Consider the following 19,116-nt stretch of genomic DNA (forward strand, 5'->3'; position numbering starts at 1 on the left):
CCAGGAGAGATCCTACCGCACAGACACAGCATGAGACCTCAGGGCTCCAGGAGAGCTCCTACCGCACAGACACAGCATGAGACCTCAGGGCTCCAGGAGAGATCCTACCGCACAGACACAGCATGAGCTGCTTGCGTCTAGAACACACCCTGGTAGCAGCACTGATGTCCGAGCGTCTGAAAGTGAGACTGAGAGGCATTGGCACAGCAAAACAAGCAAGAGCTTGAAGACATAAACAAAACCAAACACAACACAGCCTTGTAAATGTGGTGTCGTCTGAACTTGCATCTCTAGCAGTGCCAAGCCGATTCCAAGATTCCCAGATTTACGTGATTGCTTAGTAATTGCATAAGAAGCCATAAATAAGGTATCTGCTGCTAGAGAATCATGGTGACGCCAGAAAGGGTTTTTGTGTTTTGAGTTAAATAAAGCAACAGGATATCACATCTCAAACCCACCCTCCTGTTGACAGTGGAACATGTTTCCATTAGGTTGTGTTTGCTGAAAACCTTCCTGGGCCAGAGTCATATGCTTTTATGGATTTAATCCAGAACAAACTATCAACAAGACACTGAAACAAACCCTGACAAAAGATGCAATCCTTAAAGATTGAAATACTTCGAGGTTTCTCCTGTGAGGTCAAGCCAAAGAACCCATGAAGGGTCTAGATAGCACACTTATAAATGAAGTGTAGTGATAACATGTCTCCACTAGGCATAGAGGTTTCATTAAATCACTCACTGTCCTTACACACAGAAGTGCTGCGAGCCACCAGCCCAGCTCTTAGCTGCTTGTGATCACAGCCGTTGTCCTCTGTCCTCAAAGCTGAATGGCTGGCAGTGAGGACGCCAAGAAATGCTTGGGAAACGCAGTCTTCTCATCGCTGTAGACTGGCGGAGTATGTTGGGCCTGTGCCAAACTGGTATGGCACGCTCACCGCCCTCATACGGAATGTTTGGTGTGTGTGTGTCAACAATGGTAGTCCTCCCCATCAAATACCAAGCCCAGTGTAGGAAATTGTTTACCTCTTGTAACCAAGGTAACTGTTTTAGTATGATATAAGTCATTAACTGGGAGCCTTTGTTTCTTATGTTTCTGAAGTCATGCTAACAAACCTTAGCTTCACATGAGAGTCAATGTTTGAGTAACAGTCCATCTGTATAGGCAACATAGTGATTATATAAAACTTCAAACCTGTGTTAATGCAAGCCCTGGGAGATGTTAGGGGTGGTTACTCGGCCAGTTATGCACAAAAGGGAGGTGTGACCCAGGCAGGAACATCAACATGACATCAAGTTCATTGTTGTTAGTTGTGATGACAGTGATGTCCAGAGTCTGGTCTGTATATACTTCAGACTTAAGAGACTCATTCTGTCCTTACGTGGGAAAAGATATGAACTGTAAAATGTACTGTATTTATATTCAGAACTTAACATAAATTAATCATTTCTGGACAATTTTTTCTTTGCCTGAATGTTTCATAATTATTTAGAGCTGAATTGTAAGAGCTTTCAGCAGCCGTAGACGACCAAAAGGTATCATTTGTCAGTTTACCTCACCAATTAGCTTTCTCGATTCGGTTGTTTACTGGGCCGTCAGGCTGGTGCTTATCTTATCTAGCATAAGCTACGTTTATACGGCTCTGTGACCACATCACACAGAGAACAGAGACAAGCGTGTGGAGTCACTGTGACCACGTGTGGCCCTTTCACTGGTCCAGGACAGCTCAAACACATACCAGCGTGTGGAGTCACTGTGACCACGTGTGGCCCACATACCTGCGGGCCAGTGTCATTTGATTGACATGGCTGCTCACAAGTACCAATGTTCCCATGCAGCCCAAGGTGTAATGGCCCCAAGACAAGCTGTTGCTTTGCTCTGTTTCAACATTGTCTGATGGTGCCAGAGGGTTTGTCAAAGAGGGTGTGGCAGAACTTTGACTGGTTCTTCCAGATTATCAGAAGCCAAAATAGCCTGATGGCCTGATACCCAATAGCCTGCTGGTCAAATTGGAACGTTTTGGTTCGCTTTTTATTGATTTTCAGTCCTCTGTCTTCCGTTAATAGGATAGCGTAATCCTATCATAAGTTTGAATTCCTTAGAGACCTGTGGTTAATGAGCACATTACTAAATGTTGAATAAATGCCAAGTGTCCTGTGAGCATGGCATTAAGAATGTGGTGAAAGCCTAACAGATAATATGACCGGTAAATACTTAGCACAGATCAAGAGCAACCTCATCCCTAAAGGGCAATTCATGCTTCCACCCAGAGCAGTGTTGAGGGGTTGGTTTGGATGCCCCTGCAGGATGAAGTGAATGTTAATCTCTGTGTTGAGGGGTTGGTTTGGATGCCACAGTTGGATGAAGTGAATGTTAATCTCTGTGTTGAGGGGTTGGTTTGGATGCCACAGTTGGATGAAGTGAAGGTTAATCTCTGTGTTGAGGGGTTGGTTTGGATGCCACAGTTGGATGAAGTGAATGTTAATCTCTGTGTTGAGGGGTTGGTTTGGATGCCACAGTTGGATGAAGTGAATGTTAATCTCTGTGTTGAGGGGTTGGTTTGGATGCCCCTGCTGGATGAAGTTAATGTTAATCTCTGTGTTGAGGGGTTGGTTTGGATGCCACAGTTGGATGAAGTGAATGTTAATCTCTGTGTTGAGGGGTTGGTTTGGATGCCACAGTTGGATGAAGTGAATGTTAATCTCTGTGTTGAGGGGTTGGTTTGGATGCCACAGTTGGATGAAGTGAATTTTAATCTCTGTGTTGAGGGGTTGGTTTGGATGCCCCTGCTGGATGAAGTGAATGTTAATCTCAAGACTGAGGACTTGACTAAGGAGGACTCGACTGTGTCTAAGCCATTTGCTCAAAACTGAAGGCTCATGTCAAACCTGTTGACACCTCTTAGGGTGTTTTCAAATGACACATGACGATGAACAGACTTGTTTGCATTGACAGTAGTCTGCGGATCTCCTGTCATCTTTGTCTGGTCCTATTTCATTAGTGTTCTGTCTGCGTATCGTGCATTCTTAAACTGTCTGGCATTCTCTTTCTCTATGTAGACACCATTATGAAAATTGACAGGGTTTCATTATAACTAATGAATTATTATAGTTGTTGTTTCTGTGTGTTTTCTGTGTACATGACTGTCATGAGCATATTGTAAATTACTTCCTGGCAAATACATAAAGACTGTACGTTGTGGAAAGTACATGGTTGGAAATCTAAGTCAAACGAGATATGTCTGTGTGACTCTGCTGGCCTTCACTATACAGCTTGTTAGTACTGTGTTTGTGCACAGGGGCCTCAAACCATTTTTTGAAAAGCATATCGGCCTTCAGTCTACTTGAGCTCTCATCCTGTGTGTGTGTGTGTGTGTGTGTGTGTGTGTGTGTGTGTGTGTGTGTGTGTGTGTGTGTGTGTGTGTGTGTGTGTGTGTGTGTGTGTGTGTGTGTGTGTGTTTGGAGACCTGCACTCCTCAGCTACATGTAGCTGCACATGAATCTGATTTATCTCCTCCCATTTCCATAATCACCTGCCTTTGTTAACCCAGCAGTCTGGAGGAAATAATGAAGTATAATTAGCCTCAGTGCTGGCCTGTACAACTTGTTCCTTTTCTGATGGCACTGGCACTACTGCTGTGCCAACCCTAGCAAGGCAACTCCTAGGAGGGTTTGCCAGGCCCTTGCCCTTTACTATAAAGATTGAAGACACAGTGAAAGTATGGGCGTGATCCTCTCACCATTTCTACATGTGTTCCATATTTGAGAGGCTGATATATGTAGGTGATCTAGATGCTGAGATTGTCAGGTGGGTGGTCATAGTCATTTCTAATCTGTGGAGAAAGACTGAGGATACAATCATTGGCATCAATGAAGGCCATTTTATTTCTTGGAGGCTTATCTCATCTGAAGTTTCTCTTTTTTGATAGTAGTCATTTAGTCTTGTGTTAACTGTTGGACGATAATGATTCTGGAACAGTCTACCTGTGCAAAAATGTGAATGAAAATGAATGTTCCACAGACAGTTCGATAACAACTGTGCTACTCTGGAAATGTTCTTCAATTGATTGGTTGATTAATTGATTGGGAAAGGAGACAGCTATGACAGGTCTGGAGACCTGTGTCACTGTTCATACAGGAGGAAGTGATCATACTGAAAGCACTTCTTCTGGCCATTATTCTTTCTTCAGTGACAGTGTGGTATGTGTCCTGCCATAGCTAGCACCCTAGGCGTGGTTACTGGGCACACCCGTGACTGTAAGACTGAATTCCAATAGCCTTGGTAACATGTCCCAGATCAGACTGGTAGTCAAGCATGTTATCGCTTCAGTGACAGATTTATGGCTGCCATGCTGTGGTGCTACACCATTCAATGACAGCTAGGTCCACATGTTTCTCATAGAGCTGGAGGGAGAGATGTCTCCACATGTGTCTCATAGAGCTGGAGATGTCTCCACATGTGTCTCATAGAGCTGGAGATGTCTCCACATGTGTCTCATAGAGCTGGAGATGTCTCCACATGTGTCTCATAGAGCTGGAGATGTCTCCACATGTGTCTCATAGAGGGAGAGATGTCTCCACATGTGTCTCATAGAGCTGGAGATGTCTCCACATGTGTCTCATAGACGGAGAGATGTCTCCACATGTGTCTCATAGACGGAGAGATGTCTCCACATGTGTCTCATAGAGGGAGAGATGTCTCCACATGTGTCTCATAGAGCTGGAGGGAGAGATGTCTCCACATGTGTCTCATAGAGCTGGAGGGAGAGATGTCTCCACATGTGTCTCATAGAGCTGGAGGGAGAGATGTCTCCACATGTGTCTCATAGAGCTGGAGATGTCTCCACATGTGTCTAATAGAGCTGGAGGGAGAGATGTCTCCACATGTGTCTCATGGAGCTGGAGGGTGAGATGTCTTCTGTTGCACCACAGGGCATAAACCTGGTCCAAGCTGTTTGATCCCAAACCACAATTTGTTATTAGATTAAACACCAGTAGTAGTGATGATAGAAATACTTAACACAACACAGAAGGAGGTAGATAACTTCATTTTATTTGTGATGCTCTATATTGGGGGGAGGGTTGTGTCACATACCTATACATTGAAGCAGTCGTAATATCTGTTATCTGTCATATTATATTATTAAAGTAGGAGACAGTATGCAATTATTTGTCTCTTTTTGAACAACTTTTTTTTTTTCGAGCTACTTTTGGTATGATCTTCACATTAATGTTGCTCGTATGTGGTCATGTGAAGGACAGATAAATACACAGTGTTCCCGCTAGCCGTCCAGGCTCTGCTCTATGTAGGTCTGTGGTCCACGCTAGAGCACCCCACGGATATGGAAGCAAAGCCTTCACAGCGCTACATTGCCAACCATTTTGGCAGTTAGGTGGTTAGCAAGCTTTTTTTTTTTAAACAAGGTTTTTCTATTGCTTTTTAACGCACAGATGTAAAATTGTACAGTACAAATATTAATTCAAGAGTCAAAGAGCACAAACTCCCACCACCCCACCCCCTCCCACACACCCACCCAATCCCCCTCCCTTAACAAAACAGGCATACAGATACAACTCAGACACACAAATCATAAGCACAGTAAAGATGAACCTAAAACAAACACACACACAAAATACAAATACAAATAAATAATAATAATGAATAACAATAATAAAAAAACAATGGTGGACAGAGCATTGGTGGTTAGCTGCATAACAGATTATTGAAAGCAATAGATATATGTCCTATAAATACTAGGGCAGTGTAGAAGGAGAATAAGAAACCAAATCATGGGAGTGTTTGTAGGTCAGTGTATTGTATAAATGGTTGCCAGTGCTTGAAAAATCTACTTGTGTCCCCACGTAGAGTGAATTTGATTTTCTCTAATTTTAAGAAAAAACATGAGGTCTTTCAACCAGACAGATACAAGAGGGGGCTGTGGTGATTTCCAGTTAAATAGAATTCTACGCCTAGCCAGTAGGGTGGCGAATGCCACAACATTTGCATGGGTCTTGTTTAGAACGTGTGGGGTGGGTGAAACACCAAATATGGCTACAAGAGGGCATGGTTCCAAAGTGATTCCTAAAATTTCTCAGAGAATTTTAAAGATGGAGATTCAGTAATGTTCAAGTTTGGGGCATGACGTATACATATGAGTCAAGTGGCAGGGTGTGCCTCCACACAGTCCTCAGTGTCTGGGTATATTTTGGATAGCCTTGAACTTGACAGATGCATTCTTTGAACAATTTTAAATTGAATCAGGCCCAAACGGGCACATGATGACGAATTACGTATTCTGTTGATGGCTCTCTCCCAGAAATCTTCCTCAAATTGTACGCCCAACTCCTGCTCCCAGGCAGCAGCGCTTTTAGAGCACTGCTCTGTATTAAATGACAGAAGACCCCGATAAATGTGGGAAACAAGTGACCTCTGATTGGGTTGGAGTTTAAAGAGGTCTTCCCATGGCTGCCTAGGGGGTGAAGAGGGGAAGTCAGAAAAAGTCTTTAAGACACAATGCCTAATTTGAAAGTATCTAAATAAGTGTGTTGTGGGCAAGTCGTGTGAAGCCGATAGGTCTGTGAAGCTAGCAAAAACTATGTCTATGTATAAGTCATTGAACGTCTGTGGGCCATTTCTCTCCCACAACCGGAATCTAGAAAAGAAGGTGGGAAAAGATGATTGTGGGTTATTGGCATAAGAGTAGAGGGGGTGTATGATTTAAAATGGCGCCTGAATTGATACCAAATTTTCAAGGAGTTACAGACAATTTGGTTATCTGTGTAATGAGAGGGAGATGTCAGAAGTGATGAGAAGAGAAGAGCAGGAAGAGAGGACGACACACACGACCTCAACTCGAGTTGGCACCACAGGGCTTGGGTGTTATGTACCCAAAACAGAAATGTATGGATATTTGCTGCCCAGTAGTAATACCTAAAACTTGGCAAAGACAGTCCTCCACTGAGTGAGCACTGCTGCAAGAGAGATTTCCTAATCCTAGGAGTTTTTCCACTCCATATGAAGGAAATGACTGCTTGATCAATAGATTTAAAATGTGATTTTGGCAAAAATAGGGGGATACATTGAAAAAGATATAGAAATTTTGGAAGAATGTTCATCTTAACTGCAATAATTTCACCAAGCATAGACGGGGCAGATTACGCCATCTCTGGAAAGCAGACCTTATATTGCTGAGTAATAAAGAAGGTACTTGATGCTACAGTTTTTCAGTTGAAATGGTAGGTCAGACTGGGAAAGCGGTTAGCAAGCTTTTGTGAGTGCCAACTAGGCTGATGTCTGCAAGGCTTTTGCATGCTTTTTTTGGAAGTAGCTTGCTAGTTTTAAACCCAAACTCCTTAATGCTGCTTTAACTTCTGATCCCATCCCCCCATTCAATCTCACATACCAATCCTGCTCCTGCTGCTCACTCTTTAGAAAACCCAGCTCAACGGAATCAGTTTGAATTAGTTAGGCTTGATCTTATTGACCCCCAACTCATGCCCTTTAAAACAACCTTCAGGCATTCACACTTTAGTTCAACTCTGGCATGTTGAATGGTTCCTGTCAAAAGCTTTATTGAGCTCTTGGGTTGTTTTGTGAACTGAAGTGCTTCTGCGAGTTCAGATCAGAAACACTATGTCCTTAAGGCTGCTCACCTACGATGTGGCAATTTGTCCTTGCTAGGCATGTCTTTGTACCTGGGGTTAATGAGCAACTCCAAGCACACTGTTGTATTCCTTTCTAGATAAATGGTATGTGGTCCACAGGTCTCTCAAGGAAGATAAGTATCCTGACAAAAACAGAGACCAAGGGACATGATTCCTGTACAGGACTATCAAGGACAAAAACAATTACAGCAAATTATGTAATCATGTATAATTGTGTGCTTGTGTGCATGTGTGTGTGTGTGTGTGTGTGTGTGTTTGTGTGTCTGTACATATATTTATCTAAGTCACCATTGCTGTATCCATGTAGTTGAAGCTAACCTATACATAGAGCGCAATACGTTTTCCGTTAAATCTGCTGTTGTGAATGTACAGAGCAGTCAAAGCAGAGACAGTTCTGGGATGCTTTGCAAATGATGGAAGCTCAGTTCAGTTCTTGTACACACTGATTTTAACTGGACGATATTTGTCGCTAAAACTGGTAAGCATTTGACCTCTTGTTTGTTCTCTTCTCTCATTAGTGTAAAATACTATCACTCATGGTCATTGAGTACGTTGTAAACATTATCACTGCACACTCCTTCTGCATTCCTTCTGAGGGAAGAAACCATAAAAATACCATGTTTATCTGCCTGCTCCTTTGGATTGTGTAAAACCAATATTTACCCCTCACCTTCCTGAGGTGGTCGGCAGGGGAGTGCAGGTAAGAGGGCCGATAGAGTAAGACAGCCTGTTGAGCAACCTGGAGAGGCCTTAGTGAGATCACAGTCATGTTCAACAGTCTTCAAGGGGTCCATGCCTCAGTGTGATTGAGTGAGAGAGTGACAGGGTGAAGGAGAGAGAGAGAGAGAGAGAGAGAGAGAGAGAGAGAGAGAGAGGTGCATGACAACAGGCAGACGCCTACCACACCCAACGCCTACCACACCCAACCCAACCCTACTCATGTCTCCCAGAGTCATCTGCCTATGCTGACAAGTGCTAGTGTGTGCAGACTGGTGTGTGTGCGTGTGCCTGTGCGTGTGCGTGTGTGTGTCAGTGTGTGTGTGGATGAGTGTGTTTAAGTGTGTTGCTTTGGGAGTCTCTGATCGGGAATATGTGTTAAAAAAGTTTGATAACTGTTTTGTAGATCAGTTTTCCCTTTCTTATTCTCACCTCAAGACTCAAGCACATGAATGAGACAATTGAACACCTGTATAAAATTCCTCTATGTTAACTCCAACCCTGGTGGTGACCAGAAAAACGAGTTGCAATGTCTCCTCCTCCTCTCTTCGATTTTCCTCCTCCTCCTCTTCTCCTCTCCTGCTCGCCTTCACTCTGCTTTCCCTCCCGAGTTTCAGTTTTTCCCAGTGTCACACTCTGACAGACCAACACTACCTGCACAGGACCAAAGGTAATGATCAAATCGACTCAGCCAGTCCTGCTCTCTCTCTCTTTTCTCTCTCCCCCTTTTCCCTCTCTCTTCTTTCTCTTTCTCCATCTCTCTCTCTCTCTTTCTCTCTGGATCTGCCCAGGTCCCTCTGGCTCCTTGGCCCTCTTCTATAAGGTCTTAGAAGCCCTTTAAGTCTTTGTTCATAACAGCATTCTAACTGTCAGAATCCATATGACGTCTGTTGGTTTTGTCACCTCTGTGTATTGAGGAAAGTCTCTGATGTGACTGATGTGTCAGGGTTGGTCTGGATGAATAAGTAGGAAGTTGATCTGTTGGGTAAACAACGTGCTCTCCCTCACATTGCCTCCCTCTTGGTTTGTGTGTCACGCTTCATTGGTGAAGGACTTACGTTTTAAGCTTCATTGAATGGTTATACTTTTGTGTTTCCATCACCTGAGGAACCATGTCAAACTAACAGCAATTCCTCTTTATCAGCCCAAATATGTGGATCTCCATTCTACACCTATGCTTTCAAAATGAACAGCCAGCAGTTGCTAAGATCCTTTGTCATGTATCACACAAGAACGGATAGAGAGGATCAGCCAAAGAGGAAGGGCACAGGAAGTGTATTATTTAAACACTGGGCTATATCAGCATGTGTACTGGGATTATTTTAAAGCTTAATTTTCCACGTGTTGTTGGCATCTACAGTGTGTATGAGAATATATTGCAAAATTCCAATGGTGATAACTTCTGAACTTCGTTTTTTTATTACATTTGACAAAGTGTGTGGATTCAGGAATTTGTGGTATTCCATAGTGTGAGAACAAACGTCTGCTTGTTGAGGATGTTGTGGTTTACTGAAATATCTCAAGTATGACCCGGACTGGTGTTGATTTTTGTTTCTCTCTTTGAGTGTGTGTCTGTGTGTGTGTTTTGTTCAGAGGAGTTCCCATGCCCTCCCATGCCTGTTAGGCTTCCTGACCATGGCCGTGTTTGGCAAAATATTTCCTTATTGACTTTTTTTCCATCAGTGTATCCTAATCTTCCAAGCACCCACCTCTGCATTCTTCTGGTGATTGGTGTTGTTTCGGCTCAGCCCCATGAGGACATGTCGACATTGGGTTGAGATTTTGTTATTTTGTCGTTTGATGTGTAAACTGGGTACATGAGATTGTGTTTTCAGGCTGTGAAATCCACAGGGATCTGGTGTGAATGTTACATTAGACAATCAACAGAATCCATGTTTTTCTGAGTTTGTGCACTGGTGTGGTGTTGTATTTCTTTTGGGATTTAAGCTGTCATATCACTAAACCCTTTAAAAGATGTGTCTCAAGTACTTAGTTGGTCATTTGAATTCTCTTTACCTCTCTCTCGCTCGCACACACACACACACACACACACACACACACACACACACACACACACACACACACACACACACACACACACACACATACATACTAAAACACACACACACACACACAAACACACATCAAGGGAAACTTAACTGAGAACTCAACCAAGCAAGACTCTTTTTTTTACTCACTCTCCAAACATTCAAGCACTCCCACACATACACATACAGAGACACACAAACACAGTCTGAGAGAGAACACCAGCTAGCCAATGCAGAGACATGCAGGTCAGGTCAGTGGGCCGTCCTGAGAGAGGGGGTCACACTAGTGCCCACGGCAACAGGACAGACTCCAAACACAGCGTTGTCAACCAAAACCCCCTGAAAGCTATGCAGCTCCCTTAAGCCCCTCTCTCCCTCAACATGAGCTTCTGTGGGTCCCCAGGATTACTCGTGAGTAACACACAAAGTTCCCCGCGGGACTCTTCTGTGGAGCAGCAGGAACTTTACTTTTAGCCGCATAAGAGTTGATATTATGAAATGCCGAGAGGAACCAGTGTTTTTTTTCATTTAGTGTGGAGAGAAAGTAGCAGAGGCTATTGTGTTTCTTGATGAGTTCTCTGGAGCAACTTTTGTGTATTGTATCTGTGTTACTTTGTACCTGAAATTAGCATTGAGTTAGCATTGAAGCTAGTCCATAGTGGGCACTTCTAAATCTGTATAAGTTAAATTGTGGATTGGTATCTGAAAGGCATAGTGTGACTGTGTGAAACATTATCGGCCTTCTGATGATTAACCTTCACTTCTCCCCCGGTTTGTTTGCTCTTCCCCGAGTCTCTTATGCAATGGAGATGGGGTCAGATTGTGCTCTTAGTGTCAGGGATATGGATCTAAACATATAAACACATCTTCTGTATGTCATGTTTACTTGCTCACACACCCTCAGAAAAGGGAATGCGGAGAAGGCTTGACTCTTGGAGTTATGCCCTGTTTAGTTTGGACTGACTGATTGGCACGCTGTGTTGTTTCAGACTTAATAACGTTTGGTGCTCAGGCTAAGAATCTGTTCTTGTATGTCTTAGTCCCTTAGAGACAGTGCTGTTTAAATTACTTTCTCCGATATTCCACCATTTAAAGCAATTTAAATTGGGAATAGTTGTCCATTAGTATAAGTATCATTATGTGACATAACAATATAGTTACTACTCTGGCACTGTCTTTTGATCAGAGTACTCAGCTAAATATTTGGTGTTTCAATTGAAAAGGCATGATGGAGGGAGAGTGTAGTGTGTGTTTGAGAGTTGATGGCATTTCCCAGAGGCCTGACTTGACACGCCTGCCCTGCCCTGCCCTGCCCTGCCCTCCTGTTCCCACAGTCCAATGGGACATCCAGGGCCCTGCCCCCCTCCCTGCTGAAGCTCAGGCAGCTTCTGGAGGACAAATTGCTCATCCTCCAGGAAACTGTTTCTGCAGACAGGCAGGTAGGCGTCCGATCCTCACACAAGTCATCAACCCATGTCCTATCCCTCTCTATCACAGACTACAAAAGAGAAAGATCTGTTCAGAAACTACAAATGTATTTCTCTTACTCTTATGTATAGGGTGGGTGTGTATGTCAGTGTATGCATAAACTCTTTTTTACCTCTCTTTCTCTCTCTCTCTCTCTCTCTCTCTCTCTCTCTCGCTCTCTCTCTCTCTCTCACACACTTACTCAGTGTAGCCCTCTGTAGACCCCAGACTGGAGTATTTGTCATCAAGCTGCTGACTCAGATTTCTCATTATCCAAAACATTCCTTAGTCTGCTGCTGGGAGATGGGAACTGTGTGTGTGTGTGTGTGTGTGTGTGTGTGTGTGTGTGTGTGTGTGTGTGTGTGTGTGTGTGTGTGTGTGTGTGTGTGTGTGTGTGTGTGTGTGTGTGTGTGTGTGTGTGTGTGTGTGTGTGTGTGTGTGTGTGTGTGTGTGTGTGTGTGTGTGTGTGTGTGTGTGTGTGTGTGTGTGTGTGTGTTTCTGCAGCTCAACATGAGTATGTCTCTGTGTGTTTGTGCCTGAGGCATCCATCTGTATGAGTATTATGCATTTGAGGATCGGAAAGAGTTTTTCTCTTAGTCTGAAGTGAAGGGTCGGGGGCACAACTCATTTGGTCAAGCTCCTCTGAATGCCCTCTTCTGTCGGACATCTTGTTAAGAGCAGGCTAGCGGCCGGGTGGGTGCCTGTTAGCTGACTGAGGGAGCAGACTGCACAGATTGCCACAGCTTCAGCTCTCTCCACTCTGGCTCCCATTCACGCCCATCTGGGTGTAGCCCTGGACGCAGCCAGCACTTCTGTTCAGCAGCCAGGCCAACATGAATCACTCCATTGTGTCAAGTGGCGTTTCATCGATGCCGTTAGATAACATTTAAACCAGGAGGCATTCTGTGTGCTGTGCGCTTTATTGCAATGTTATTGGTGAATGCTGTGAGTGTTCGATAAACAGCTAGTGTGTTTATATACTTTCTGTATGGGTGTGTGTGTGAGTGTTTGTGTGTGTGTGTGTGGGGGGGGGGTGGGTTTCATGGATTCACAGGGCAGCCCCTGACCATTCTCTGCTCAGTGAGATCCAGATACCTTCTGAACATTTGTTTGTATAAGATTTGAAAGACCCTTGGTTAGTCAAGACATCTCTTCATTCCCGCACCCTGCTGGCTAAAAGCAGGAGACCGTGAAAGGGTGGTAATAGATCAGTTTTGCATTTTTAAGCCATATTTTTTAATTCAGCACAAAGGGTAAACACAAGTGGGGCCGGTGCTGTTTTAAATGTAGCTTCTTGTGAAGTAGCCTGCTGGTGTTCGTTTCTCTGTGTGGTCTGTGTTTGTGATGGTCAGTGTGCATTGGGCTATGTGGGCCTGTGTGATTGTCACTATGCATTTCTCTATGCTGGCCTGTGTTTGTGATGGGCAGTATGCATTGGGCTATGTGGGCCTGTGTTTGACTCTGAGCTCTTCTGAATGCTACTGCTGCTGCTGACAGGTCTGTGAGGAGAGCGACGCTATCGGGGACATCAGGAAGCACTTGGACCAAAGCCAGGAGCTGAGACGCCATCTCGCTGAGCTCCAGAGCAACACTGAGCAGGAGATCTCCACCATCACACAGCAGTAAGCACACACTCCACCATCACAGAGATCTCCACCATCACACAGCAGTAAACACACACTCAACCATCACACAGAGATCTCCAACATCTCACAGCAGTAAACACACACTCAACCATCACACAGAGATCTCCACCATCACACAGCAGTAAGCACACACTCAACACCTCACAGAAATGCTTCTGATTATGCTCTGTCTTCAAGACAAATCTGATCAGTGTGGTATAAAGGAGAGTACTTTGATGAATATTTCTTTAACTTTAAATCGGTGTGATATACTGTACATGAGACTCAGGACTGTTTATCAGGTGCATAGCTTCGCTCTGCAGTGTAATCCACCTGTTAGGAGCGGTTATTGCACCATGACCCATTTAATCAGTGCTTCAGATACGAAGCTGCACATTTTGATAATGACAGCAGGATCTAATGTACAGGAGATGCATAGACATGGCACACAATACTGGAAAGGCCTCCTATATCCACTTTAGATATAATCATAGTGTGATCGCAGTACGCAAAGTGTTACTGAATTGTTTTTCCAAAACATTCTGCCCTGCATCTGTTAGTGTGAGAGGAACTAACAGTGCAAATGCTTGTGTCTTCTGGTACCAGCATGCACTGCTTCAGTAAAAAGTAAACATGGTGTGTGTGTGTGTGTGTGTGTGTGTATGTGTATGTGTATGTGCGTGTGTGTGTGTGTTTGGGCATGTGCTACTGAAGCTTTGTGTAAATAAGTAAGATGTGTTGAGAAAAGGACAGGATCTGGGTGCGGCACTAAGACAAAACCAGACTGACAGTCATCTCTGAGTGACTGTAATGGTTTAAAGCGGGTTTCCTTGCGTGTTGCTATCTTATGCCGCATGTGAAGTTCACCAGAATATACATGAGCAAGTTTAAGCATATCGTTCCTTACAGTCCCAGGTGACTGTATGAGGGTGTGGTCTCCTGTTCCAGTCGACTGTGTGAGGGTGTGGGTTCTTGTTCTGGTAAATCCCAACTGTTTCAAATCACAAACGGTGCCAGCTGTGTCTGCCTGCCAACTGCCTCTCCCTCTGGCAAAGCCTATGTATTATGTCTCTGTGTGCCTGTGTTTGTTGTGTTTATCGTGTTTCTGTATGTGGTGGTGGAAACAGAGATGGAATTGCAAGGTTGTGAGAAGATCTAAGGAATTTGTTTCCTAAGGACTTCTGTATAAGTTGCTGTATCACATCAGGATCAGACTTGATCCTTTTTTAGTGTTCCTGTAAGTTTTTTTGTTGTGATGGCATGATGAGTCCTGCTCTAATCGCTCATGGTTCACTTCTATTGTCTCACAGTTGCCTGAGCCAGAACTAATACAAGAGCAGATTCTGTTGAAAGCATTTGTTTGGAATGAAATCTGCCTCAGCCAGTTCCAATAACCGCCAGCAGAGATAGAAAGACAAACCGCAGCGTTTCACAGGCCACCCATCACAGAAACTTCAGAGTTCTGTCAGCAAACAGAGGCTGTGCCCCCTCCACTCCCCCCCCCCCCCAAAAAAAACACTTTAGCACCTTCCCTCAGAAAATGATCCATTCTTTTGACATGCAATTAAAACACTGTTTCACTGGTGACATGATCCTGAAATGCTTAATGACAGGCCAATCCCCCCCCCCACCCCCATCCCCACATCCCCCCGCCTTGAAGTTTGTGCTGTGATCAACCCCACCATCTCACCGCCCTGCTCCTTGCAGATGTTGAATACTGATAGATGCTTTCCTTTTGATGCCATTTGCCGGCAAGAAGACTCAGACACACTCACACAAACACTTTCACACACACACACACACACACACACACTGTGTATTGTATGTGGTGGTGTGGTATCAATAAGTCATTAATTGTTTTATAATTATGCACGCCTGCCATCTTAGCACTGCGCTGGCATATGTGCCGCTGACACCCTCGCTGGTAGATCAGAGGGGCAGAGGACGTCAGTGGGGCTGGGAGGGATTCTCTCCGACACACTACAGGGCTGGGAGCACAGATTGACACAGGTCGTTTGTTAAAGCAGGCTGAAGCCAACTAGAACTACATCAAACGCTGGGAGACTGAACTAGAGGAGGATAAAATAGGCATTTATTTTATCCTCTTTTTGCTCCATGTTCCCTTCATCACCTTCCAGAGAATTGCTTTAGTTGTATATATGGGCCATTCTACCGAATTGGTGCAAAGTCAGGTCGGAAATATTTTGAATTCTTTTATGTTTTATTCCCAAAACTTTGTCTGTATGTATATTGTACCATATCTAAAGTACACATATCTAGTAAAAGAACAGTCAATTTTTATATTGTATTTTCAGAATGTGTTGGAATGTTTTTCCTCTTCCAAAAATTGTCACTACCGAAACATCACATTTACTATAGTAAAAAAGTATTATCATTGACCTGTTCAGATTTTGTTTCCTTCCCTTCTCTTAAGAGTATTTTTACAAATATTTCTTGAAGGTTTTCACAATGAAATCCATAAAAATGAAATTTTTACCAAATTTTCAAGTTCAATTTATACAATTCATGAAAATCTAAGTGCAATATTTCTTTGTAAAATGCAAAATACTGATCATATTGATTCCAGAGTTGTTGATTGATGAAATTGAACATACATTAATCCAATCAGTATCATAACATTTTAGTTGATTACTCAATATACTTCATTTTTTACAAAACATCCAGTGTTTCGGTAGTGCTGCACTGTTTCGGTAGTGACATCCAGTGTTTCGGTAGTGACTGCACTGTTGGATGGATGTTCATTTCTCTCCCAAAATCATCCAAAAGGTGCTCTGGGCCGCCCTTTAGTCCACACAACACATTTATTTAAAAGTTATGGGATTGAACTACTTACCATTTCATTTTGTCACTACCGAAATCATCTGGTCACTACCATATGTTTCGGTAGTGACTGTTTCGGTAGTGACAATTCTAGCTAACTTTAAGCATAAATAAAGAATTCTAGCAAGCACACGGCTTGCAAACACATCTTTGAAGAGGTGAACACACATACAAACATAAGATTTTCCATGAAACCCCAAAAGGTTTACTTAATTGAAGAAAACATGCGTTTCGGTAGTGACAATTCTTAAGGTTACACGTCGATTTTCAGACTTTGGAACACATTTATATAAAAACTATGGGATTTAGCTACTTACCATTCAACCATGAGGGACAGAGATGCAGTGTCAATGCATGGTCAAAAATGCAGAGTCGTGGCTAAAACACAGGGTCAGCCAATGGACTAAAACTCTTGTGTTTCGGTAGTGACATGAAAACTAGGGACATGATTTTTTGAGTATAGAAAATTGATTTAAAAATTAAACCCACAATAAATCTAAATATTCCAAGTTCTGTTTCAACCCAATCATAAAGATCTTTGAAATTAAATCATTGAAAAAAATCAAAAAAAATTGAAAAGTGTTATTTAAAGGCATTGAAATTTAGATGTCAGGGTTGGGGACAGCTACTTCCCAATAGAAAGTACCCTATAAATGATGATTTTGTATATATTTAGCTTATCACTATCTCATGTAATGCATTGGGTTTATATAGACCATAACATTTTCTAATTAAATATCTATGCCTAAATACCTAATTGTTTTGTAAATAGTTTTTATTGTTGAGGGACTGCATATTACACGAATTCGGTAGAATGGCCCATATACTATATATATATTTTTTACTTATGTTCATAATTATAATTTTAATTGAATCATGTAATTAAATTCAACCTCTTCAAAAGCGTCTGAATAGGCATGATGATTTCTACTTCTGAGAAAGCCAACATCAGGGACCTTCTTTTGCTGTCCGGGGACATTTTGACTGCTCACTGAGTGAGACTTGACCCTTTGATTTCTAATTTAGTAATATCCTATTAGTTCAAGTAAGATAACGGGTATGTCTGGGGTGTGCCTACAGGCCTCACAGCCTGACATCTCTAGGACTGTTGTCCTGGAAACGGGAGCTGCTTCTCAGTGTTAATGCCATGTGTTTGACCTTGATCTGATGCTCAGCAGAGCTTTGTTGAAATTCCATACTATTCTATACGTATGTTTGAAATACAGCTGTCTGTCATTGTCCTAATGACTTATTTACACAGTAAATCCCCTACATGCTGTTACATACCCACATGCGCATACACACACACACACACACACACACACACACACACACACACACACACACACACACACACACAGCGAAGCTGAGGTATGTAATATGTTGTTTTTAATCACTCTGTTTGTGGAGCTGACAGCTGGCCATCACAGAGGCGAGGCGCTGGGGGGGCCAACAGTAGCCTAAGCTCGCCGTGCTAGACCTCATTTTCACATACGTCTACTGCAAGCTAATGAGGGGATGTGTGTGTGTGTGTGTGTGTCTGTGTGGGTGTGTGTGTGTGTGTGTGTGTTTGTGTGTGTGTGTGTGTGTGTGTGTGTGTGTGTGTTTCTGTGTGTTTGTGTGTGTGTGTGTGTGTGTGTGTGTCTGTGTGTGTGTGTGTGTGTGTGTGTGTGTGTATGCATATGTTCTTGTGTCTACGTGCACATGTGTGTACATATGTGTGTGTGTGTGTGTGTATGAGAGAGGGAGAGGGGCACAGACTGCGCTTTGCTTATCCCCTCAGCAGATGCCAGCAGATTTCACAGACTCTCTCAAATAAACATTACAGACAGAAACACAGAGAAACCAGAGCTGACAATGCTTCATCTGAATTAGTTGCCTCTTTAACTTACAACCATGTTTCCCTAAAAAGCCATCTCTGTCAGCTATCAATCTGCTGTGTTTCCCCTCTCATCCCATCTATCTTCTTTTTCAAAATCCAAAATTATATCATGCAATGTTTCTATTTTTAGAGTTTCTCAATTAGCTGCGATATTATTAGGTAGACAAAGCCACGTATAGCTCATTACTGGTCCAGCTATAGTGTGTGCTGCCTGTGGGTCTGCCCCTGGTGTCTTTAGCACCTAGCAGGAGCAGCTACAGGGGAGCGCTGTGATGTTCGCATGAATTACTAAAGACAACACTGAGTTGTGGAAAGAGAATAACCAGTGAGTCTGGTGTTGTACAGTGTTTTCTCAGCACGCTTAGTTCTCACGCACCACCTCTCTGAGAGGCGTAGCAGATCGTCGGAGAATGTCAAGAGTCTGGCTTAAGGCTCTGGGAACATGCTACCATGTCTCCATCACGGCAGAGCCTGTATTCACCACATCATGCTGTGAGGTGTTACTGGGGAACCTGATCTGGAGCCTGTTGGCCCTGCTGCCACAGACAGACAGGCAGGAGGAGAGGAGAGGGCACGGCCTAGAGCAGATGTGAGCAGGGCCAGGTGCAGCGAGGCAGGGTCTTCCAGCGCTCCAACACGGAGGGACATACCTTAGCATGTAGCCCTGATGAGCTCAGAAAGAGCAAACATATGTTGGCAGGCAAGGTAGCTGCTGTTACAATAAAACATCATAATAAAAAGAGACCGTATAAATGGTGAAGACAAGAGATGATTTCTGAAAAATGTGCTCTGAAGCTCTGTCCATGATGAATTCATTGCCTACAAAAAGATGAATCCTCCATTTTTCTGTGCATCCCTTCTGCTTTCCATTC

General features: G+C 43.4%; 1 protein-coding gene across 1 annotated transcript in view; it reads left to right on the forward strand.

Moving 5' to 3' along the window:
• Positions 1-10,810: 10,810 nt before the first annotated feature.
• The window catches only part of LOC308372870 (uncharacterized protein), a gene marked incomplete at its 5' end in the record, with an annotated part of 30,793 nt that continues 22,487 nt past the window's right edge, over positions 10,811-19,116 (forward strand). The window contains 3 exons of the mRNA XM_080848217.1: positions 10,811-10,840; positions 11,764-11,868; positions 13,394-13,518. Coding sequence (XP_080704343.1) covers positions 10,811-10,840; positions 11,764-11,868; positions 13,394-13,518 — 260 coding nt within the window. The remainder of the gene's footprint in view (positions 10,841-11,763; positions 11,869-13,393; positions 13,519-19,116) is intronic.

Source organism: Sprattus sprattus (genome assembly GCF_963457725.1).
Source record: "Sprattus sprattus genome assembly, chromosome: 11".
Lineage (NCBI taxonomy): Eukaryota > Metazoa > Chordata > Actinopteri > Clupeiformes > Clupeidae > Sprattus > Sprattus sprattus.